At 38.1% G+C, this 24730-nt stretch overlaps 1 protein-coding gene across 2 annotated transcripts in view; it reads right to left on the bottom strand.

Annotated features, from left to right (window-relative positions):
* Nucleotides 1-24730, bottom strand: part of ME2 (malic enzyme 2) — a 56375-nt gene that overhangs the window by 16488 nt on the left and 15157 nt on the right. For both annotated transcript variants that reach the window (XM_021093285.1, XM_021093292.1), the window contains exons 3-12: nucleotides 21431-21564; nucleotides 17358-17507; nucleotides 15147-15222; nucleotides 13339-13500; nucleotides 12670-12773; nucleotides 9456-9565; nucleotides 9267-9364; nucleotides 8859-8972; nucleotides 4845-4959; nucleotides 2469-2611 (exon numbers count right to left, since the gene is read on the bottom strand). In XM_021093285.1, the coding sequence (XP_020948944.1) occupies nucleotides 2469-2611; nucleotides 4845-4959; nucleotides 8859-8972; nucleotides 9267-9364; nucleotides 9456-9565; nucleotides 12670-12773; nucleotides 13339-13500; nucleotides 15147-15222; nucleotides 17358-17507; nucleotides 21431-21564 (1206 nt within the window). The remainder of the gene's footprint in view (nucleotides 1-2468; nucleotides 2612-4844; nucleotides 4960-8858; nucleotides 8973-9266; nucleotides 9365-9455; nucleotides 9566-12669; nucleotides 12774-13338; nucleotides 13501-15146; nucleotides 15223-17357; nucleotides 17508-21430; nucleotides 21565-24730) is intronic.

Genomic DNA, 24730 nt, shown 5'->3' with positions numbered 1-24730 from the left:
AAGCAGGGTATCGGTACACAGAAGTTAATTATACTGTTCTGTTCTTTCTACTTTTTTTCTTTTTTTTTTTGCTTTTTAGGGCCATACCCGTGGCATATGGAGGTTCCCAGACTAGGGGTCTAATTGGAGTTAACAGCTGCCGGCCACAGCCATAGCCACAGACACACCAGATCCAAGCCACGTCTGTGGCCTACACCACAGCTCATGGCAATGCCAGATCCTTAACTCACTGAGCAAGGCCAGGAATTGAACTCGCAACTTCATGGTTCCTAGTCGGATTTGTTTCCATTGTGCTATGACAGGAACTTTTTTTTTTTTTTTTTTTTTTTTTTTTTTTTGTCTTTTTAGGTCCACACACATGGCATATGGAGGTCCCCAAACTAGGGGTCGAATCAGAGTTATAGCTGCCGGCCTATGCTACAGCTACAGCAACTCAGGATCCGAGCTGAATCTTTGACCTATACCACAGCTCACAGCAATGCTGGATGCCTAACCCACTGAGCAAGGCCAGGGATCAAACCCGTGTCCTCATGGATACTAGTTGGGTTTGTTAACCACTGAGGCACAACGGGAACTCCCTGTTCTTTCTACTTTTGTATATGCTTGAAATTTTCCATAAAAAAGCTTTTAATAGAGGTAAAAACATACATAAGACTTATCAATTATTCTCAAGGGCATGACCTAACAGTTATTATTACTATATATCATTGTAAACTAAGCTTTAAAAATTACTTCCTAAACAAGAATTTACTGTATAGCACAGGGATCTATATTCAATACCTTATAATAACCTATAATGTAAAATAACCTAAAAAGATGGAAAAAAAAAGAATCACTTTGTTGTATACCTGAAACTAACAATATCATAATCAACTAAGAAAGAAATTCCCTTCCTAGAGCCACTTAAAGATCACTTGCAAGAACAATACAGAAAGTGATTACATGTGGAGATTACAAATATATCTTTACAGAACAGTAGGGAAAAAACCCAACTGTCCTAATAATATATAAGCAGATACTTATAACTGGGACATAACCAAGTGGCAGTGTCAAAGAATTCAAAACAATTAAATTTTAAACAATTTAGATGAAAGCAAAAATTTGTTCCAGATAGCTATCAGATTGACTCAAAAAAAAAAAAAAAAGCTCTTGATCAGTGAAGACACACTTGAAGTAGATAAAAACAATTATTTCATGACATGTGAGGGCAAGAAAGTAGTATTTATAAAATGATCATTTCTATAATATGTGATTTTAAGTCTGTCACTAATTTAATAATTATTATGAAAAGAATCAAAGAGAATTTCCACAAATGAAAAACACAGTAAAATTAAGAACCTAACAAAAGATTAGTACAACTAAAGAGAGAACATGCAAACTGGAAGCTAAGTCCAAAGAAAATCACAAGATATGAAACACAGAAAACAAAATGGTATAAATATAAAATAGTTTAAGAAATATATTAGATATGATGAAAAAGTCTGACATTCACATTAATTATTGTCCCACAGGAGAATAGAGAGGATGAATCTAAAAAGATAGTAAGCCACAGACTCAGGAGTTCTACAATCCCCAGATGGAATAAATACAAAGAAAACCATACCAACTGTCCACACAGGAGTAAAACTGTTTAAAACTCAAGACAAAATGGTGTGTGAAAAAGAAAATAGAAGTCAAAAAACAATAGGATGATATATTCAAAGTTCTGAAATAATCTACTTTTACTTTTACACACAGTGAAAACAATTATCATTCAAAATGAAGGATAAAATAAAGAAATTATCAAAAAAGTCACCAGACCCCTTTCTCTTAAGGAAAGTTCCTCTCATAGGAGAAAATAATCCCAGATGAAAGCACAGATATGCATGAAGGGCAGACTGGGAATAGAAAAATATTAAAATGTAGGTAAATCTAAATGAATTTACTTTTTTTTTTTTGTCTTTTTAGGGTCACACCTACAGCATATGGAGTTTCCCAGGCTAGAGGTCCAACTGGAGCTGTAGCCACCAGCCTAAGCCACAGCCACAGTAATGCAGGATCCAAGCCGCATCTGCAACCCACACCACAGCTCACAGCAATGCTGGATCCTTAGCCCACTTAGCAAGGCCAGGGATTGAACTTGAGTCCTCATGGATACTAGTCAGATTGGTTTCCGCTGAGCCACAATGGGAACTCCTAAATGAATTTACTTTTTAAAATTTATTTTTAAAACAAAAATAATGTCTTTTGGGATTTATAATATAGAGAATTAAAATGCACAACAGCACAAAAGGTATGAGATGTTAAAATGGATATATAAAGTAATTGCGTTCAGAACTGATACAAGTAATAATTAAGATCAGAATTTTTTTATGCATGTTGTAATCACCAGAGCAACCATGAAAAGAATTATTCAAGAATGTATAACTAACAGGCTAATGGAGGGAAAATAACAGACATGACCAATTCATCTTATTATTGATTGATACCTCTGTAAGTGTATATGCTTCTTCGGCTGTACACTCAGCCTGTGCTGTAGGATTACTTAATGCAAATATTATAGGCCTTTCATTGATATCAGCCATGGCTTTGATTACATTATGAGTAAAAAGTCGGCCAGCTCCTGCAACTCCTATAATAAATAAGGTGGGGAAAAAGCAATTTCATTATAGGTAAAATACAGCATTCTCATCAATAACATTTCTACACTAGGTTTAACATAACAAAAGCACAGGTAAACTCCCATTAAAAGATAAGGTTTTACATTGCTGAGATAATTCCAATCTTAAATCTAAGAAGAGACAATAAAATGCTAAAATTTTTTCACTTAACTATTACTCTGGACATGGTAAATAGTGAGTATAAGACCACCTCCATCTGTAGTTGTTGTCCAGCAGGCACAGACCTTCAGTTTTACAAGGTGAAGAGTTCTGGAGATTGGTTGCACAACAATGTGAATCCACTTAACACTAACAGTACACTTATAAATGGTTATGATGGCAAATTTTATGTTATCTGTATTTCACCATTACAATTTTTTTAAATTAAAACCTTGTACCTCAAATGTTAAATAGTTAGACTCTGTGGTACTCACGATAAAATAATAGGAATTCAGAAGGGATAAAAGATCTTGACTAAAACAATCCTCTTTCTTGATACTGAATTCAGCTTAATGACCTTTCAGTAAGCCCCTACAATGTCTCAGACATTATTAGGCCATTAGGATGTAAAAATGAATATAGTGCAGAGAGCTTATGGTTGAGAGAAAAACAACAAAGTAAATAGGAAATCAGAAAACCTGTAACAGGTGCTAAGTATGTAGTGTATAGAAGCAGATCATGAGGAAAGAATACTTGGTCCCTGGTAGGAATTTGGGGATGACCATGCAGTACCTCAGCTGAGTGCTCATACAGTTCATCCAGTAAGAACAGATATTTGATAGTCAAAATAATTTTAAATTCTGTTTTATAAACAGCCATGTAATAAAGAAAAATACTGATCTGGAAACCAGAGTGTTGGTGCCTCCTCTATCACGTCTGGCTGTATGAAATAGTCACAAATCTTGGGCAAGTTACTTAACATCTCTGTGCTTGTTTTTCTCACATAAACATTTCCACTCAATGTTTCCACGTGCGGAGGTATGTGGACATATTTTTTGGAATCCATGAGTTCTAAAAGAATTAAATACCTTTTTCTTTTTTTTACAGCCATACCTGCCACAGATGGAAGTTTCTAGGCTAGTGGTCGAATCAGCTGCAGCTGAGACCCATACCACAGCCACAGCAACACCAGACCTGAGCCACATCTACAAGCTATACCGCAACTTATGCCAGTGCCAGATCCTCAACCCACTAAGTGAGGCCAGATATTGAACCCGCATCCTCACAGAGACTATGCTGGTGCTTAACCAGCTAAGCCACAATGGGAATGCCAAACATTTTTTCTTTTTGTTTCCTTGACCCTCCAGGGACAGAGTCAACGGACAGATTCTTAGGTTACCATGCTGAGTTTTTCTTTCTTTTCTTTTTTTTTGCCATGCCCGAAGCATATAGAAGCTCCCTGGCCAGGGATTGAACCTGTGCCACAGCAGTGACCTGAGCGGCTGCAATGACAACACAGGATCCTTAACCCACTTCCGTACTGAGTTTTGAGAGAAACAGACTGGGCAATCTTTAAGATTACTTTGCACTCTAAAAAATTATGAATTTTCATAATTAACATTTAATAGGGCTCTTTAAGGCATTGCTAAAATTAAAGAAAAATAGATTCAAATTTTAGAGCTATATAGGAAATGAAACAGCCCCTCCTTTAAAAAACTTTTGCATTTTCTGCTGTGAACTTAATGCCATGTTGCATAGTCTGATGTCAGGTATGCAATGCCTGACTCTTAAAACATACCAAAAGCTTTCAGCTTTGTTGCCAATGAAAATCTTTGATTCTGCATAGGATTTTCTTGGTACAGTCTGTCAAATAACTTTGGTCTTTTTCAGGTTTTGAGCCAACCAGTCATACCAACTCTAAAAGCAAAGCATGATCGATCACAGTTTCTAGAAGTTAAAAGTACAGGCAAGCATCCCTTAACAACTTTATACACGTTGTATCTAAAAGCTATCATATACAACACTTTGTGCCAATATTTTAAAACTATCAATGCAGTATAACCTTTAAAAATTGTGAATCACTACACATCTGTCAGTCACCTGTGTAATACTGCACAAATATACTTAAATTAAAAAAAAATCTATCTCAGAAAACATCATACATGCTGAAAGCTAGGTAAAATCTGTCATTTCATGTTTAGTAATCCTTCAAGGAAGTTATCACTGGCAAAGTACAGGAAATAAGAGAATGATTTGAAAACTTACCAATTATTGCTGAAGGCTTAAGTATATTTACTGCATCTTCAAAATTATCAGGAATGTTGTCTGGGGCTGGGTGAGCAAACGGTTCCTGATGACTGTCTATTTTAGCTTTCCGCCCCTGAATTTTTGGATAAAACATAGTTTTTTAGTAAACACTTACTGAGGATTAATTGAAAAGACATCATTAAAAGTCACATACTGTTTCTACAAGAATGACTGGGAGTTCCCGTCGTGGCACAGTGGTTAACGAATCCGACTAGGAACCATGAGGTTGAGGGTTCGGTCCCTGCCCTTGCTCAGTGGGTTGACAATCCGGCGTTGCCGTGAGCTGTGGTGTAGGCTGCAGACGCGGCTCGGATCCTGCGTTGCTGTGGCTCCTGCATAGGCCGGAGACTACAGCTCCGATTCGACCCCTAGCCTGGGAACCTCCAGATGCCGCCAGAGCGGCCCAAAGAAATAGCAAAAAAAAAAAAAAAAAAAAAAAAAAAAGAATGACTTTCCTTTTTTTTTGTCTTTTTGCCATTTCTTGGGCCGCTCCGATGGCATATGGAGTTTTCCCAGGCTAGGGGTCTAATCGGAGCTGTAGCTGCCAGCCTACTCCAGAGCCACAGCAACGCGGGATCCGAGCTGTGTCTGCGACCTACACCACAGCTCACGGCAAAGCCGGATCCTTAACCCACTGAGCAAGGGCAGGGATCGAACCCGCAACCTCATGCTTCCTAGTCAGATTCGTTAACCACTGCGCCACGACGGGAACTCCAAGAATGACTTTTCATTTTCATTTACTTTTCTCTTCAACCCCTGTCTTCCAATTCTATTTTCATATCACCTATAGACCCAAATATAAAATACAAATTATGAGTTCCTGTTGTGGCACAGCAGAAATGAATCCAACTAGGAACCATGAGGTTGTGGGTTCAATCCCTGGCTTTGCTCAGTGGGTTAAGGATCCGGAGTTGCTGTGAGCTGTGGTGTAGGTCGCAGATGCAACTCAGATCCTGTATGGCTGTGGAGCAGGCTGGCAGCTATAGCTCCGATTGGACCCTTAGCCTGGGAACCTCCATGTGCTGCAGGTGTAGCCCTAAAAAGCAAAAAACAAAAAAAAGAAAAAACACAAAAACAAAAAACAAACTAAAAACCCTCCACAAGTTAAATTCCAATATAATGGAGTTCCTGTCATGGCTCAGCAGAAATGAATCTGACTAGTATCCATGAAGACACAAGGTTCAATCCCTGGCCTCGCTCAGTGGGTTAAGGATCCAGCATTGCCGTGAGCTGTGGTACAGGTTGCAGATGCAGCTTGAATGTGGCACTGCTGTGACTGTGGTATTGGCCGGCAGCTATAGCTCTGAATTGACTCCTAGCCTGGGAACCTCCTTATGCCATGGGTGTGGCCCTAACAAGACAAAAAAAAATTTTAAATTCCAATATAACCTGAAACTTCCTAATCCCTCTCAAAAACTCATTTACTCTAAGTCCTCCTAAATATGGCACAAAGATCTATAATCCCTTATGTGGGCTAGCTGCATTTTTATTTTAGAATTTCATATTTTAGAAATGACCTTTGATAATATATCACAAATACCCTCCCAGTAAGCACTCCACAACCAAGCAGAAATTATGAATAGTCACACCAAGGACAAAAGGTGAAGATCAGAAATACCCTCTTTGGGCTTGCTACCAGATAAGTTCAGGTCTATCAGATTTATTACCAAGTAAATTTCAGGGAAAACTCTTGAGATTTCAGAGCTTTTAGGATTTCAGGATTGCAATTAGATATCATGGACTTGTACCACCAAGAGTTCAGAAACAAGAGGAAAGGGACAAAATAGCTGAATGAAGAAATAACACTTTCCTCACCAAATCCCAGGTTAAAGACTAAAAAGCAAATCCTTAGTAGTATCACACGGGGAGGAGACACACTAAACAATGAAGAATTTTTCAACAATTTAAAGCAGACAAAAACATGTTGAATGCAAAAACCAACCAGTCTGAGAATTCCACATTCTCATCTTGGCAGAAAAGAAGATTCCCCTCTGCAAAGGTGACTGCTTCCATCAGAATTCCAGAATAACCCAAGGTAAGAACCAGCAAGGGCTGGGAAAAGCATCACGCCACCATCACTTGGCTGGGAAGTTAACTAAAAGACTAAAATACAGCCTCAACAGATCCAAGTTCTCACAACAGCAGCTCTACAGGCTTGCTCCCAGGAAGACCACACTCTCCTATGAAGGCCTCAACAAGGGAAGCCTCAAAAAAGAGGGCAGTGTTTTGGGTCCCCAGGAGAGATACAAAGTCTAAAACTCATCCTAAAAGAAAAATATACCATCAGAGTTCCCTTGTGGCACAGCAGGTTAAGGATATGGTGTTGTCTCTGCAGCGACTTGGGTCGCTGCTGAGGCAAAGGCTTGATCCCTGGCCTGGCACAGTGGGTTAAGGATCCAGCATTGCCTCAGCTGTGGCACAGGTCACAGCTGTGGCTTGGATTCAGTCCCTGGCCTGGGAACTTCCATATGCCACGGGTGCAGCCAAAAAACAAAACAAAAACTAAACCCTAAACTTGTAGGTGAACAGAGATTTTCACTTGTATTCATTCCAGACTGGACTTGTTATGGAGATGATAAAGAATCACAAAACCTTTTTAAAAACCAGTATCACAAAAAGAAGCACCAAACTAATTGTGTACTAGTAAAAAAATATATATATATATATTTTATATATATATATATATATATATCCCCAATAGCCTTCCAATGTGTTATTATCTTTGCATCCTATAGACAAGGAAGTATGGCAGACACAACTCTGGGAGGCAACACAGCTGAATGATTAAGAGCATACGATTTACAGAAAGGCTACTTGGGTGTGAGGCCTACCTCTATCAGTTATAAGCTGATGATCTTAGAAAAGTGACCTGACCTTCTTAAACCTCTTTCTTCATTTGTAAAATTTCACAGAATTTTTGATAAGATTTTTGATATTAAAAAAAGATCATGAGATAACACTTGTAAAGTCTTACCACAATGGTACAGTTTAAACCACTTTTAAAAATTAAAATAATTTAAGCATTCAAGTTTTTCATTCACATGCTTTCATTTAATCATTTCATTTTTTGTACTAATAGAATACTAGCACTAATTAAGAAGAAAAGATTTCAGAACTGGAACAAAATATATTGACAAAAGCTTGCTCCAAAGACATAAATGACATGTAACTGCTGCATCATTATATATGGCAAAAATACAACAGCACTGTGTACTGGATAGGTTCAACTATGAAATAGTTTATCTCTATTTCAGTGTGCTACACCATATAAGACATAAGGCATTTCTTGAGCTACAGAAAAGGCCATCAATCCTAGGAATACAGGCAGGTCCCAAGAATACCAAGTTAATCTGGGACAGAAACTCTTTTGTTATCCATAAATGGACTTTAGCAATATGTACCCTTTTTCTGAGGAAAAGGTCCATAGATTTCTATCAGATTGCTTCAGGGATTATGATCTCTAAAGGGTTAAAGAATTTCTGCTCAAATATCAGGTATCCTGCTAACAATATAATTAGAAACTTCTGAGTTCCCATTAAAAACCACTAGGTTTTAGCAGTGTCAGTCAGAGAACAAAGAAAGAAAGAATAAGTCTGGTGTCAACATAGGATTGTGATTTGAATATGAAAAAAAATAAAATCATTGTAACAACATTCTTTTGCTTCAAGTTTTTTGTTTTGTTTTGTTTTTTGCTTTTTAGGGCTGCACCGGAGGCATAATGGGAAGTTCCCAGGCTAGGGGTCGAATTGGAGATGCAGCATCCGGCCTACGCCACAGCCACAGCAACACCAGATATAAGCCAGATTTGAGCTTCGTCTGCGACCTACACCACAGCTCACTCCAACGCCAGATCCTTAACCCACTGAGCGAGGCCAGGGATCAAACCCACATTCTCATGGATCCTAATCAGGTTTGTTAGCCTCTGAGACACAAAGGGAACTCCCATGCTTCTTCAAGTTTTAAATACCTTACCTTAAATAATAAACCAAACTTGTCAACCATCCAAATTTTCTTTTGAGCTTCTTCTTCCGAGAGGCCATTTTCTACCATAGCCATAACTATAAGATTTGCAATTCCAAGAGCAGCCTGTCCAATAAAACATACATTTAAAAAACAAAGACTAGAGTATGATGCAGCACTAATTACTTTTTATATGATAATTATATGTTATGAGCAATATATAGTCTATTCTTCCCTCACAAAGCATGCAAAACTTGATTCTTTGTGATACTCTTTCCAAACGTATTTTAAATTACCTATTTCCCAGAGACCTCAAATTTATACCCGCTATCTCAACCAAGTTATAAGTTCATTATACCCCATTTTCCAATTCCCAAGGAGAGGGCTGGTTTTAAATCCTAAAAGCTTACAAAAACTTACCTCTCCCGCTCCAAGAAATAAGATTTTGTGTTCTGAGATGGATTTACCAATAACTTTTTGGGCTGCAAGCAGACCAGCTAGAGCTACTGCAGCTGTCCCTACAAGAAAAATAAAGTTAAAGTAAAAAATGGGGACATTAAAAAAATTTTTTAAATAGCAATCAAAAACCTAAACTTCTTTTTGCTTTACCTTGAATATCGTCATTGAAGGTACAATATTTTTCTCGGTATTTTCTCAAGAACCTGAATGCATTATGATTTCCAAAGTCTTCAAACTGAATAAGTATGTTCCGTCCATATCTAAAAATAGCAAAAGCCATAATGGTTGTGTTGAAAATACAACTTTTAAACTGATTTCCTGTCTAATATTCCTCATGATCACATTTAAAAACAATGTACTAAGTTCATTTAAAGCCATCTGGCAATTTTTGGAGTCTGTGAAAGACTGGACTAGAAGTGTAGAAAAATGTATTATTTATTCAGAAAAATTTGTGAGATGCTTAAAATAAAATGGAGTACCATGATGGACCTAAGGGATATTACTATATAAACCATTTCCAAGTGCCTAAGAGGGTGCTTGGCATACACATGCAAAAATAACTTCCTAAAAACAAATTTTTTCTCTGGGTTTCAAAAAGAATGTATTTGATATAAAATGATACATTTTCATTACATTCACAGTTAATCAGCAACACAGGACAGTATATATTAAATAAAAGGTTAAAAAATAACCACTGTATGAGTTCACTGGTAGTCAGAAAAATGCTAATCAATCATCTTGGTGAGATGGAGTAAGGGAAGGCTTGAAAAGGAGATGGGATTTGACTTGGTCCCTGAAAGAACAAAAAGTAAAGCAGTAGGAAGAAAAACAAGATGTATTTTGCTAACCCTGAATCGTCAACAGTCTGGCTATATATTTCAAGGTTTTTATGAAAGTATAAGGGATAAGTTGGTAAAGGTAGCTTGGAGCCAGATAAGGGAGAATCTTAAATGCAAAATTATAGAATGGGGACTTTATTCTGTATCTAATGTAGAATCACTGAAGGCTAGAGAAGGGAAGAATTCATCTAAGATGCCCTTTAGGAAGGATAAACCTGCCAGTGACGTGAGCACATACCAACATGGGGAGAGATGAAACAGGAAGGACAGCCAGGAAGCTACTATGAGATTAGGACAAGAAGAGATATTTAGCCACAGAAGTGAAAGGAACAATTAGGAGATATTAGAATGAGCAAACAGGAGTCCTCTTGTGGTGCAGCAGGTTAAGGATCCAGCATCACTGCAGTGGCTTCGGTTGCTGCTATGGCATGGGTTTGAACCCTGGCCCAGGAACTTCTGCATGTCATGGGCAGGGCCAAAAAAAAAAAAAAAAAAAAAAGAATGAACAAATAGAACTTGACAAGGATCACCTGCTAAGTGAGGGAAACATTAAAGTGAAAAGCAACGTGGATAACTAGGAAGATACTATCTGATTTTCCAAGGCAGGGAAGTGGGGGATGGGGGAAAGTTCTAGGACGATGAAAAGTTTATATTTATTTATTTATTGCTTTTTGGGCCACAGGCTAGTGGGTCGAATCAGAACCATAGCTTCCGGCCTACAACATAACAGGCAATGCAGGACTGGAGCCAAGTCTGCGAGCTACACCACAGCTCATGGCAATGCCAAATCCTTAACCCACTGAGTGAGGCCAGGGATCAAACCTGCATCTTCATGGACACTAGTCATGTTTGTAACCCACTGAGCCACAATGAGAACTCCCAAAAGTTTTAGGTATGTCAACTCTTACTCTGAAAAGGAGTTAATTTTTTAGTCTCTTCCATGTACCAGTAATCTAAAAGGTAGGGCACGCTAGATCATAAAGAACTTGGACTTTACCCTATGGCAGTAAGAAACCGCTGATAGATTTCAAGCAAAAGAATGATATAATGAGGTGCACGATTTTAAAAGACTAAAATGGTGGAGAGGAAATGGACAGGAGAAAAGTTAGAGTGAGGTTTTAAAGAATCCAAAAAAGAGATAAGGATATGCAAGAAGCCTGTGGCAATGGAAAAGAGAAGATATATTTCTGAGGTATTTAAGAGGTAGTAATAACTGGATTTGAGGACTGAGTGACACTGTGGGGTTGATGGAGGAGGAGGAGGAAGAGTCAAAGATTAGACCAAGATCAATGGTTTGGCAATAGGGTGCGTGTTAATGCCATTAACAGAGGCTGGATTTATAAAAGGTGGCAATTTAGAAAGGTAAGTTTTGGACATGAATATAAAGGAGCAAAAAAATGTCTTGTTGGACGATTCCAGCTGTTGGAAGTGCAAGAGGGAAGTGGGACAACAGAGACGGGTTTTCATAGACTTAGGAGTCACATGCATAAAAGTCATAGCTTACACAACTCAAAGAGAAGAGATACATCTGCGTTTAATAAGAGAGAGCAAGAAGAACCCAGTGGAGATGTCAAAGGAAAGAAAAAAAGGTGGGAGAAAGAGCAAGATAGGAAGGTCTTTTAGTGGTCAAAAGAAGAGAGAATTTCAAGGAGGTAGGAGTGGAAAACCTGGTTAGAGGCTGCAGAGAGGAGGAGAGAGACAAAGACCAAGTTGTCAGCAAATTTAAAACATGGAAGCTGCACAAGAATTTCTCTGGAATGGTGGAGCGTGCCTGTATGCCAGGGGCTGAAAGAATCACACAGTGAGGGTACTTGAAAAGCAGCAGGCGCAGACTTCAAGATTTCAGTGTGCTCAAGATGTCAGATAACTCAGGACATTCCATATCAGCACATCTAATCAAGCAGGAAAGAAACGAAGGTCTCAAAAATCTTATCTCCTTTTACCTATATTCACAAGAGATAAAATAAAATGGTGGTTCTTTTTTATTTTAAAAAAGAACCTGTGGCATGCGGAAGGAAGTTCCCAGGCCAGGGACTGAATCTAAGCCACAGCTGTGACCTATGTTGCAGCTGCAGCAATGCCAGATCCTTTAACCCACTGTGCCAGGCCATGGATCGAACCTGCACCTCTGCAGCAACCCAAGCCACTGAAGTTGGATTTTTTTTTTTTTCCGTCTTTTTGCCATTTCTTGGGCCGCTCCGGTGGCATATGGAGGTTCTCAGGCTAGAGGTCTAATTGGAGCTGTGGCTGCTAGCCTACGCCAGAGCCAGAGCAACACAGGATCTGAGCCACGTCTGCAACCTACACCACAGCTCATGGCAACGCCATATCCTTAACCCACTGGGCAAGGCCAGGGATTGAACCCACAACCTCATGGTTCCTAGTCGGATTCGTTAATCGCTGCGCCACGACGGGAACTCCTGCAGTTGGATTCTTAACATACTGTGCCACAGTAGGAACTCTTGTGGTTCTTCTTTAAAAAAAAAAATTAAGGATGCTTCATATGTTCAAATTTTTAAAAATACCTGTCAGTAATGGCCTTCATAAATTCATCAATTAGATCATCATAACGCTGTGATCGATCTCTTTTCTGATATAAGCCCATGTAAAATGGGTCTTTTAAGAGTGCCTATAAAACAGACCAAATGAAAAAATTGTGTTATAGAACCAGTTTAAACATATTCTATAAAACTAAAACTGTAAAATAAAAAATTGATAAGTTTTAAAACTTTATTGCCCTTCTTAAAAAACTTAACAGGCTTAATTTACTACTATTTGTACAAATATTACAAGAAGTTTAAGACAAAGGCTAAAATCTAATCACAGAATTTTTGTTTTGTCTTTTTGCCTTTTCTAGGGCAGCACCCAAGGCATGTGGAGGTTCCCAGGCTAGGGGTGGAATCGGAGCTATAGCTGCCAGCCTACACCCAGAGCCACAGCCACGCAGGATCTGAGCCGTGTCTGCGACCTACACCACAGCTCACGTAACATCAGATCCTTAACCCACTAAGCAAGGCCAGGGATCAAACCTGCAACTTCACAGTTCCTAGTTGGATTCGTTAACCACTGAGCCACAATGGGAACTCCTAAGCACAGAATTTTTTTTAATATTATCTTCAAAAGAAGAATATAATACAAGCATTTTTTTTTTTAATATGGAAGAAGGATCAAAGGGGGAAAATGATTTTACTCACTGGATTATCGGTTCCTACATCAATACACACAGGCAGACATCTATCAGGCCGTATTCCTGCACAAGCTGTATACAAACATAGTTTTCCTACTGGAATTCCCATTCCATAGACACCCAGATCTCCAAGACCCAGAATTCTCTCTCCATCAGTCACCACAACAGCCTTAATCACAAAAAAAAGTATAAATTAAAAGTTGTCCAAAATGGAGCACTAAAGAAAAGCATTTAAAAATTATCTTCATCACAAAATAGCACGTACTATATTATTCCATTCACATGAATACGAAAATCTACAGAGAAAGAAAGTAAATTAGTGGTTGTTTAGGGATAGAGAGGAGTGACTCCTGGGGATACAGGGCTTTTGTAGTGGGATGGGGATGAGGAAGTCATGATGAAAATGTTCTAGATTTTATGATGGTTGAACGACTCTGAATATACTACAAGTTAATTTACATTTTAAGCAGGTATGAATTGCATTATTTGTGAATTAAATCTCAGAAAAGCTACTATTAAAAACAAAACAAAAAACCTCAAAAAGATTTCCTTCACATATTTTTACTCACGCTTAAAAGTAAAATTGTTTAACTGACTTTCAAAGGAAACCCATGAAGAATACTTAAAATTCTAAGATTTCTAGAGTCTAGATATAAAAAGGAGAATGAACTAGATTTGATTTCCCGCTGTCTTTGGTTTAGGAATAGAATGCTTCTGATTAGAGGATCAACTTGAGTGTGTTCACAATGACTAAAAAGGGGAGAGATGAATAAACTTTTGATAGAAATTAACCCTAAGAGAAAAACAGTTTAAAAATAACATGCTACTCCAAATAATAACTGAACCCAAAGAAGAAAAACCTTAGCAATGGTGAAAAAAACCCAAAATAAAAAAAATATACGTATGTACAAGTTTTTAAGAGGATACTGTGAATTTAATTATCTGACCGATTTTTTCCTAGATTATTAGAACTAATGGTAATTCATCAGACTATTTTGTTGAAGACATGTAATAAAGGCAAGTAAGATTACTGCTTATAATAAACACTAAAGCCTACCAAAAGATCTTAAACAAGTCATTAGTTTTTGTTTTATGAACGACAGCCAGATTAACAAATGTTTATATATGTTAAATTTGAAATGCTAAATAAGAGTTTTTATACTTGCTTAAGGATCTAAATTGATTTTAGATTTAGAAGGAAAAGACAATGAATCCTTTCCATCGCCCCCCCAGAATAAAAAAATATATATAGCATTTTAATGTATTTTCTTTATATATAATAATATTAATTGTTATTACCATTATTTTTTGCTTTTTAGGGCCGCACCTGCGGCATATGGAAGTTCCCAGGCTAGGGGCTGAATCAGAGCTACAGCGGCCGGCTGTATGTGGGATCCAAGCTATGTCTGTGACCTATACCACAGCTCACGGCAACGCCGGATCCCTGACCCAATGAGTAAGGCCAGGGATTGAACCTGTATCGTAATGGACACTAGTCAGATTTGCTTCCACTGTGCCACAATGGGAACTCCTAGAATACTAGTTGAAATAGAAAAGGAATATAGAGGAGGCAAGCGATACCAGTGGTACTGAAGTGAGCATGCTCACCTTACTAGCTCCAATTGCTTTCCAGGTCAAACTATACAAGACATTTTGTCATTATTACTGTCTTGATTTCCTTGGAGCACTAAATCTGCATGTATGTAAGTACAAAATAAATCAGAGCAACAATGAAAAAAACTATTCTTGGTTAATTTAGAGGTAACTTACATAGAAAGAAAAAACATTGTGAAAGGAAGGTTATGCTCTTAGTACCTTAACATGATTTTCTGGCCAGTTATCCACAATTGATCTAACATGACCTCTGTCTGAGATTGAAATAAATAATCCCCTGCAACAGAACAAAAACACCTTTGCATTTCACAACAGTTTTTGGTTTTTTTCTAAGTTTTTGTTCATAACTGGAATATTTAGATATTTTAATAAAACGTAAAGACTGTAATTTCCAAGCAGATTTAGCTAAGTCACACCGGTTTATTTTCAAATATATTCAACCACTTCAAACACTGTTCATGTAGTAGCTACAACAAAGATTATTATTAAATGATGTGACCATTTTACCAAAGAAGAAATATATCCACATCTGTTGTTCAAATAAACTCAATATACCTCCAGAAAAAAGCAGTATAAAGATAAACCACCAATGCAGGAAAGCATGATAAGCCTAAGTAAACTACTGTTAAAACTCACTGAAACTGAAAATCTGAAATCTGAAGGAGCAGGTAGGGACAGAAGAAAACTATAGCAACTTCACATAAAAATACATCCTTGAAGTGCTAGGAAAAAATGAAAAGTTGTATTAAACATAGTATACTGTTATCCATCGAGATAATTCAGATTTCAAAAAAGGACTAGGGGAAGGAAAGGAAAGAAGAGAGGGAAGAAAGAAACATAGGTTCTAGGAAACAGGTCAGATAGAGATGAGGGCCAAGAGGCAGGCCTTCAGTGCCTTCAAACTGATTCTTAACTTTCTCACTGATATCTTAACTTGGCATTACTATCCCATCTCAAATCAGTTTAAACAACTTCTTGACCACAGCTGCACAGCAGAATCATCTGACGAGCTTTTTAAAAATGCCAGGGTCCTACCCCCAGAGATTCTGATTGAACTGACCTGGAGTTCAGATCAACTAACCAAGACTTACCATCTTCTATGTAAAAAACAAGACAAACAAAAAACCACTGCCACTGCATAAATGATACACAGTATCTGCCGTCATTCAAAATCTCTTTACGTTTTACAAGAGTTCTCAACTCTGCACATCAGAATCACATCTGGGACTTTTACGAAATAGCAACACATGGGTTCAACTCTAGACTGACTGAATCAATCTCTGTGGTTGGGGCCCAGGCATCAGTATCTTTTTGTTTCCCTCTGTCCTTTAATCTGAGTTGAGAAACACACTTCTAAGTGAAAATGAAACTACAGAAGAGCTGATCAGCTGGGTTATATCACAGAAATGTTTACACACATTAACTGATGGCAGCACATAGGGTAGAATAGACAGTGTTCTCAAAGTGTCTTCAGGGGAATACCTGCAACACCATCACCGACGGTGTTCATTAAAATCCGGACCTCCAGACCTTTCTTTTTTTCATCAGAATCTTGGGAATAGGAAGGAGAGGAAAGTTGGCAAGGATCAACATTTTAAGTAAGTCCCACAGGTGTGTCATATGCACATTAAAGTTTGAAAGCCACTAGACTAGATCAGAGGAGACTGAAGAGAAATGCTATTATTACACAGTGTTAAAATTTCTACTTTTGAATCAGTATGTAAGTAGAACACGGGAAAGCTATAAGGATTGAGGAAAATGACAACAGGTTAGAGTGACAAGAAAACTCAAAATAAGTAAAAATAGCAATTATACAATGCCTATAAGTTTACAAAGAACCACATCAGTTTCCTCATCTGACCTTCTCAGAAGATCTTTAAAAGGTACAGGTATCCCTACTTTATGATAAACAGATTCAGAGGGATAAAGTTACTTATTCAGAGACTTCAGCCAATGCTCACTGCAGTACTCTTTCCACTTAAAATATCTGGAGGTGCTTAAACTCTTTGAAATTAAAATTTGTGTAAGTTCATAAAAAAGAACAGAAAATAGAATTAAAGCTGATAAAAATAATAATCTTATCTGGCCAGATTATGAGAAAGTGTTATGATTATTCTGGAGAATATGCCACCAAAATTAAGAACATCTTTTTTTTGGCACAAAAATGCACAATTCCTCTAATAATCAAAATATCTTAAAGAAGGTTAGGAATAAATGATGCTATTTCCATAAAATAAAAGATATGAAAATGTTAGATTTTTATTAATCCCTTTTTTGCCCAAATTACACTTTGTGAGGTAATAAATGTGGTTAGACTGCAACACATAAAACAGAAATGTAATAAGTGTTATGAAGTGTTTTTTTTCCTACACAATAGTCATTTGCAAATATATTTTTTAAAAGAAGCCTTACTTGGGTCTTCTAAAGATGTGTCCATACTGGGAACAGGCAAGACCAACTGTTGGTGTATATACAATTGGCATTAGAGTTTCAATATCATCTTGCAGTATTCTATAAAACAACTTCTCATTTCTTTCTTGAATTCCCATTATATAGATGTATCTGAAATTAAGCACAGTAAATAATGTCTACATCAGCCAGCATTACATTGAAGATTTTGGCTTTTGACATTAAATAAAAATGTCTAAAATTGAGGACTCCTTCCCCCTGGAAAACAAAACCCTATGTTATCATTACGTAATACCTAGGACTAAAAATTAACAAAAATATAAAAATGTACTTATGGGAGTTCCCATCATGGCTCAGTGGTAATGAACCTGACTAGTATCCATGAGGATGTGGATTTGATCCCTGGCTTCACTTAGTGGGTTACGGATCCGGCATTGCTGTGAGCTATGGTATAGGTCGTGGACGTGGCTAGGATCCCACATGGCTGTGGCTGTGGTGGAGGCTGGCAGCTTCAATTTGACCCTGAGCCTGGGAACTTCCATATGCCATGTGTGCGGCTCTCAAAAGACCAAAAAAAAAAGGACTTAAATGACAGTTAATGATGATGAAAATAATAACAACAGAGGCAACAGCTAACACTAACTGAGACATTACTGTCAGTCAAGCTTTGTACTGGGCACTGGAAATGCAAAAATTCCCTAAGGCCCCAACCTTAAGGAGCTAATCCTCAAGGTGACCAACAACAAAAACAAAGAAACAAAATAAAATGGCATTCATTCAAATATTTACTAAATATTATGTGCCAGGCACCATTCTCAACTCCAGGGATTTAAGAAGTGACCCCTGTCCTCATGGAGTTTATAATACAGGAGGCTTACAGGCATTTTAAGGTCTATACAGAGTACAGAGGTAGCACAAAGGAGGCAATGAGCAGTTCATATAAATATATAAATAACAGCTTTTAAAGAATAAAGTTTAGAAAATAAGGAGATGTCGGCCTTAATAACCAGTAATCATCTTCATTTAAGTATGTCTAAAACTGACTCACTGTCTATTCTCCATATTTGTTTCTCCTCCTGTTATCATCTGACCAAATGGGACTCCACCCAGAGTCCATTCTTGATTTCTTCCCCTCCCACACTCCCCCACCCCAATCTAATAAATCAACAAGTCCTACAGAGCCTACCTGCTAAGTATCTTTCAATTATTTGTTTCCTCCCTCCATTCCCACCCAGTCCAAGCTGTCATCACTTCTCATATGGGCTACCTCAATAACTTTCTAACTAGTCTTAACACATACAATCTTTGTTCTCCTTCTCCAATCTATTCTTCTCTTAAAAACACACCTCTGATCATTTCTGTTCTCCTTGAATGGCTTCCAGATGCTAGTTTAATAGACTTAAAGCTCCTAAAATAGTTAACTAGACCTCTCTGCTTTCTTTCCAGCCTCATCTTCATAGTTAACTCACTTCATATTCATTTACAAATGCAGTACAACTCTTACCTCAGAGTAACTACATATGATGATGTGCCCTTTGCCTGGAACACCCTCTCTCCACGTATAGTCCTCTACTCCTGCTCCCTGAAAGCAGCTCAGGTGTCACACTCCCTGGGCTCCTTTTCTGTCCATTTCCCTCCCCCACCACATATATATACACTTAGGTTTTCCTGTTTTCATGTCCCATAACATCCTACTATTCCCTCTTCTGTAACTCTCACTCCAGTTCTTAACTTTGTCTTCCCTCCATGATAGTGAGTTAGAGACTAACACCTTATAACACTTCTCTATTTCCAGGAACTAGCAAAGTGTGCGGAATTGGTGTACAAATATTTGGTGACTAAATAAGGAAAAGTGATTCATTTAGAAGAGGAATAATATTTTCTATATGGCTACCACGGGCAGAAATATCAACAGGTAGAAATTAAAGGAAAGGAAATATCACCTCAACATAGGGAAGAAAACTAACAACTGGGTTATTAAGACTTTGTAGGTTTGTGAAATAGACAGCAGAATGTTAAGAACAGATGACCTATCAGGAATATGACAGAGGGAAGGTGTGGGGTTCCTAGACCTTCCTCCTGTCATCACTTTTGCTCTCTCCCTCATGTTATTACTTTTACTCTTCCCTCATGTCATCACACCGGACCTCGTCCTCACCTAGGATTCTTACAGCTCAAAAATCTGGCCATTATTTCATTCCCTGATCACAATGCTGTACCCTTTGGCTAGCTGTACAACCACCTCACAGTTCTCCAGGTGTCTCTAGGTCCTTGATTTCTTCCTTTTCTCCCATTCTATTAGCATATTTCTGACCCCTCTTCTTTCCCCATCCTGGATCCTATGATCAAGTCTCTCTGAACAAATCTCTCACCATTGTTACCATTTAGGAGTGCCCATATAGCTTGATCACTGCATTGCCCTTCCACAGTGTCTGCCTTTTCCCTCCTTGAACTCCATAAAAGCCAGGGCTGGAAGTTTTCATTTTTGTAGCTCCAGAGCTTAGAACAATGCCTAGCACATGAGAGCCCTGAACAAATAACAGCTGAATGAACTGAAGTAGCATCTTCGCCAGCCCAGCAAACTCAATCAATGTTACATTTCACCTTTCCTGTGGAAAAATAGCACTGCTGTGCAGAATAGCATCAATACAAATAAGATCATGCTACTATGTATTCAGGGCCTACTTTCATGCCTTTAACCTGTTCTTCTTCATCTTATGGCTAAATGCCTCTTCGAAACATTTATCACTCTCCTGCACCAAATCTATTCAACCTTAGCCCTTTTAAATCTTAGCCACGACCTCCACATTCTATAGCATAAAGAAAATCAAGGTCATCTGGTGATCTTGTGTGATGAGATCTTACAACCTCTGCTCCATCACCTGTATAGTTTACCCTTATTTATACCTGTATTTATCTTCTTTGCTCTTGCCTCAGAGAATAAGCTGTTCTTATTTCTTGTTCAAGGCCAGCCTCTGTACCTCTGCATTTGACCCTATGCCCTTTTCTTTCTCCAAGATCAATTATCCTTTATCCTGGGGACATTCCTCATAGCTATGAATGCACTCAATTTCCTTCCAGTCTGGAATACACCCCTTAAACACAAGTCCTACTTTACTTACTGTTCAACATCTTCCCTCCCCCTCTTATCTAAACATCCTGGTGCATTTCCCTCCCCGTCATTCATTTCAACCTACTGCAATCTCCCTTTTGCCCCATAATGTCAAAGAAACCACTCTCACTACTAACCAATATCCAATAATCCCCAATATTTTACAAAGCCAATAAATATTTTTTAATCCTATAGTCAGACTGATCCCTCTACCCAGAAGGCCCTGCCCTTCTTTCTCATTTTGCCTGCTCCCTGTAACATACTGTTTCAAATTCAGCTCAGGCATCACTTCCTCCAGGAAGTAACTCCCCAAGCTGGGTCTGGTGCCCCTCTTCATGATTCCAGAATGTATTCTGCATGTCCTTTTCACTCACTGTTCTGTACACTGTAGCTCAGACTACAACAAGAGTCATAATACAATGACTGATGAGCTCCTAGAATCTAGGCAGGCTGTGAATTACTGGGAAGGCCATACATTCTATTTTGCCTAAGACAGCTTCAGTTACTTTTTTACTCCCCAAAGTGTCCTGGACTGGATGATATATTATATGATCACCCTATCTATTATCCGTTTTATATCCTTAGTGGCTAGCAATGGCACACAAAAAGTAGGCAATCAATAAAAGCTGTTATGGGTAAAAACTGGATGATGCCTCTGCTTCTAACATCCGATTCTGTGATTTTAGTCATAAAAAATTGATTTCTGGAGTTCCCGTTGTGGCTCAGCAGGTTAAGAACCCAACATAGTGTCCATGAGGATATGGGTTTCATCCCTGGCCTTACTCAGTGGGTTAAGAATTCAGTGTTGCCCTAAGCTGCAGTGTAAGCTGGTAGCTAAAGCTCCAATTCAAACCCTAAGCCTGGGAACTTCCATATGCTGCGGGAGCAGCTCAAAGAAAAAAAAAAAAAAAGAAAGAAAAAAAAAAAAAAAACCCCAAAAACTAAACACCTAATCAACTCTTACTTTTCCAAAGGGCCATTCAGCTTTTTCACGTTTCTATGGAATCGTAAAGCTTGAATATCTTGTGTCTCTATTTTGGGAGGGAGAAGTCCTTGAAGACCCAGCATTTGTCGTTCCTGTAATGTAAATGCCATTCCCTGAAAAGGAAAAATAAAAGGATTAAAAATTATTACTTATGAGGACAGCAGTGGTGTTGACTTACCAAATGTAATTTAAACATAAACTTAAAAAGATCAACAAGATATTTTTGCACAAACTTTCAAAAATTTATAAGATTTATCATACTAGTATTGGTGAGGGTATGGTAAAAGGATTACTCTCACATACTGTTACTGGGGATATAAACCAGTTTAGGCTTTTTGAAGACAATTTTAACATCAGATTTTTAAAATGCATATAATTTATTTTTTAATTGATTTATAATATTAGCTTCAGGTGTACAACAATGATTCAATATATTTATAGATTAAACTCCATTTAAAATGATTATAAAATAATGGCTATATTTCTCTGTCTTTGTGGTTTATTTATTCTATATAAAATAGTTTGTACCTCTTAATCATCTACCCTTATCATTCCCCTTCCCTGTCTCCCTCTCCTCAATGTTAACCACTAGTTTGTTCTCTATTATCTGTGAGTCTGTTTCTATTTCATTATATCCATTTATGTTTTATTTTTCAGATTCCACATGTAAGTGATATTATACAGCATTTGTCTTTGACTTCTTTCCCTACTAAGCATTAATACTCTCTAGGTCCACCCATATTGGTGCAAATGGCAGAATTTCAGTCTTGTTTATGGCTGAGTGATATTCCATTGTGTATTTATACACTGTGCCTTCTTTACCCATTCATCTGGGACACTTAGGTCACTTCCCTATCTTGAATGTGCATACTTACTTCTACTTAGTTATCTTTGAGAAATATTCATATATAAAGAGGCATACATGAAGAGATTAATTGTAGCACTGTTTCTAGTTCTCTTGTCCAATACAAACTAAAAGTTCATCAATTGTGGAAGCATAAGGAACCTGTGGTATTCCATACAAACAGTTATACATTTCTAAGGGTGTAGTAGAAAGATCTCCCAGACACACAGGAAAAAAAATCAAGTTGAAAATCAAAACAAAGTGTTAATTGCTATGTTTAGAAAACTCCCATAAAGTTCATATAATACACAAATGCATGCATGTATTAAAAATGAAATCAGGAATTCCTGCCATGGCACAGTGGGTTCAGATTTCGACCGCAGCAGCTCAGGTTGATGCAGAGGTGGGTGGGTTTGATCCCCAGCCCAGTGCAGTAGATTAAAGGATCTGGCCTTGGAAAAGCTGCAGCATAAGTTGCAGCTGTGGCTTGGATTCAACCCCTGGAACTTTCGTATGCCATGGGTGTGGCCATAAAATTAAAAAAAAAAAAAGAAAGAAAGAAAGAAAGAAAGAAATCAACAGAATACACTCTGAAAGAACACAAACCAAACCAAGAGGCTACCCTTACTAGAAAAGAGTGAGGCTGAAAAGAAGGGGGAAGAAATGATACTTAAGAAAAAATTAACTGGGGTTTCTGTTGTGGCTCAGTGGTAATGAACCCAACTAGTATCTATGAGGATGTGGGTTCAATCCCTGGCCCCACTCAGTGGGTTAAGGATCCAGTGTTGCCATGAACTGCAGTGTAGGTTGCAGACATGGCTCGGATCTAACATTGCTGTGGCTGTGGTATAGGCTGGCAACTGCAGCTCTGACTTGACCCCTAGCCTGGGAACTTCCATATGCTACAGGTTCGGGCCTAAAAAGAAAAAAAAAAAAAAAGAAAAAGAAAAAGAAAAAGAAAAAAATTAACCCATGTAATAAACTTTTATAATTTCTGGTATTCAGCTATGGGTTAAATAATTTGTATCAAAATTATGTCAGTAAAAATGCCAGAGTAAGGACTTCGAAAAATAAGTAACTTACTTCCAAAAGTAAGAACCCTGGCCAGATGATCAGAATCAACTTTTAAAGAATACTGTAAATTAACCAAAGGCTTCAGCAATTGTGGAGCATTTATTCAGGAAAACCTGCTGGATTTCAGTAAGAACAGCAAGCTTCATGGCATTTTTAACTTGCCTTATTCCTATTTTCTCCTCCCCAGCTCAACAGCAACCTTGAAAACAACAATCACTGTGAAACAATCACTTTGAAAATTAGAGCCTAGCAGTCACCAGAGAAGGTAGGAGGAGTTGGAGATTCTTCTAAAGCCCCACTTGCAGGCAACTGTCATTATTTGACCTGGAAGATCCCACTTGCTAGTCTGTCTTTATTTGACCTGCCTTAGAGCTCAGGAATTGTGAACAGCCTTTCCCCAAGAAGACCTTAATAAAGGCAATTATTTAACACAGCAGCTCTCCAAGGCAGATGGGACAAACAACAGGCTAACCAAAAAGCTGAAAAGGAAAAGGTGAGAAACGAGATGCCCATGGAGGGCTTTGAAAAACCAGGATATATTCCTGAGAATCCAGAAGGTCATATGCACAGCTGTAGGTATGTCGAAGAAAGACTTGAGAAAGCCCTAAGCTCCCACCTCTGGCTAACCTTGAGGCTGTTAGCAGGAAGTGAGGCTTGATGTGTAGCTGTCAACTGCCTGAGTACTGAAGGCACACCCCAAAAGGTACACAGAGCCCTTTGGCAAAGAATGGGAGACCTATGGTTCTAGGTATTTTAGGTTTCCATCTAATCATTAGCTGATCACAAAGCTCACAAAGCTGAGACTTCCATGGATATGTACAACAAAAATAATGAATTGGTTGAGAAACAGCACTAAATAGACAATTGCAATATAACAAACCCTGGGAGCAATGAATATCTGGTTTCAAGGGCAGCCACATTATTTAAAACGTTTTGTTTTCAGAGTTCCTGCTGCGGCAAAGTGGGTTAAGAATCTGACTGCAGTGGCTCAGGTCACTGTGGAGGTGCAGGTTCAATCCCCAGCCTGGTGCACTGGGTTAACAAATCTAGCATTGCTGCACCTGCAGCGCATGTTGCACCTTAGGCTCAGATTCAATCTCTGGCCTGGGAACTTCCCTATGTCATGGGTGTGGTTAAAAAAAAATAACCAAAAATAAAAAGTCTAGTTTTCAACAGAAAATCATAAGGCATGCAAAAAAACAAACAAAACCACACAAAGTCTGACTCATACATAGGAAAAAGGGCTATTAACTGAAATCATCCTTGGGGAAGCTCAAACTCTGTACTTACTAGATAACGACTTTAGTTATTCCAGGAAAGGGATAAATCAGGAATTTGGGATTAACACACTACTATATATA

Source organism: Sus scrofa, chromosome 1 (assembly GCF_000003025.6).
Source record: "Sus scrofa isolate TJ Tabasco breed Duroc chromosome 1, Sscrofa11.1, whole genome shotgun sequence".
NCBI classification, from domain to species: Eukaryota; Metazoa; Chordata; class Mammalia; order Artiodactyla; family Suidae; genus Sus; species Sus scrofa.
Note: the sequence above shows the minus strand (reverse complement) of the source record. Positions and strands in the feature narration are given on the sequence as shown.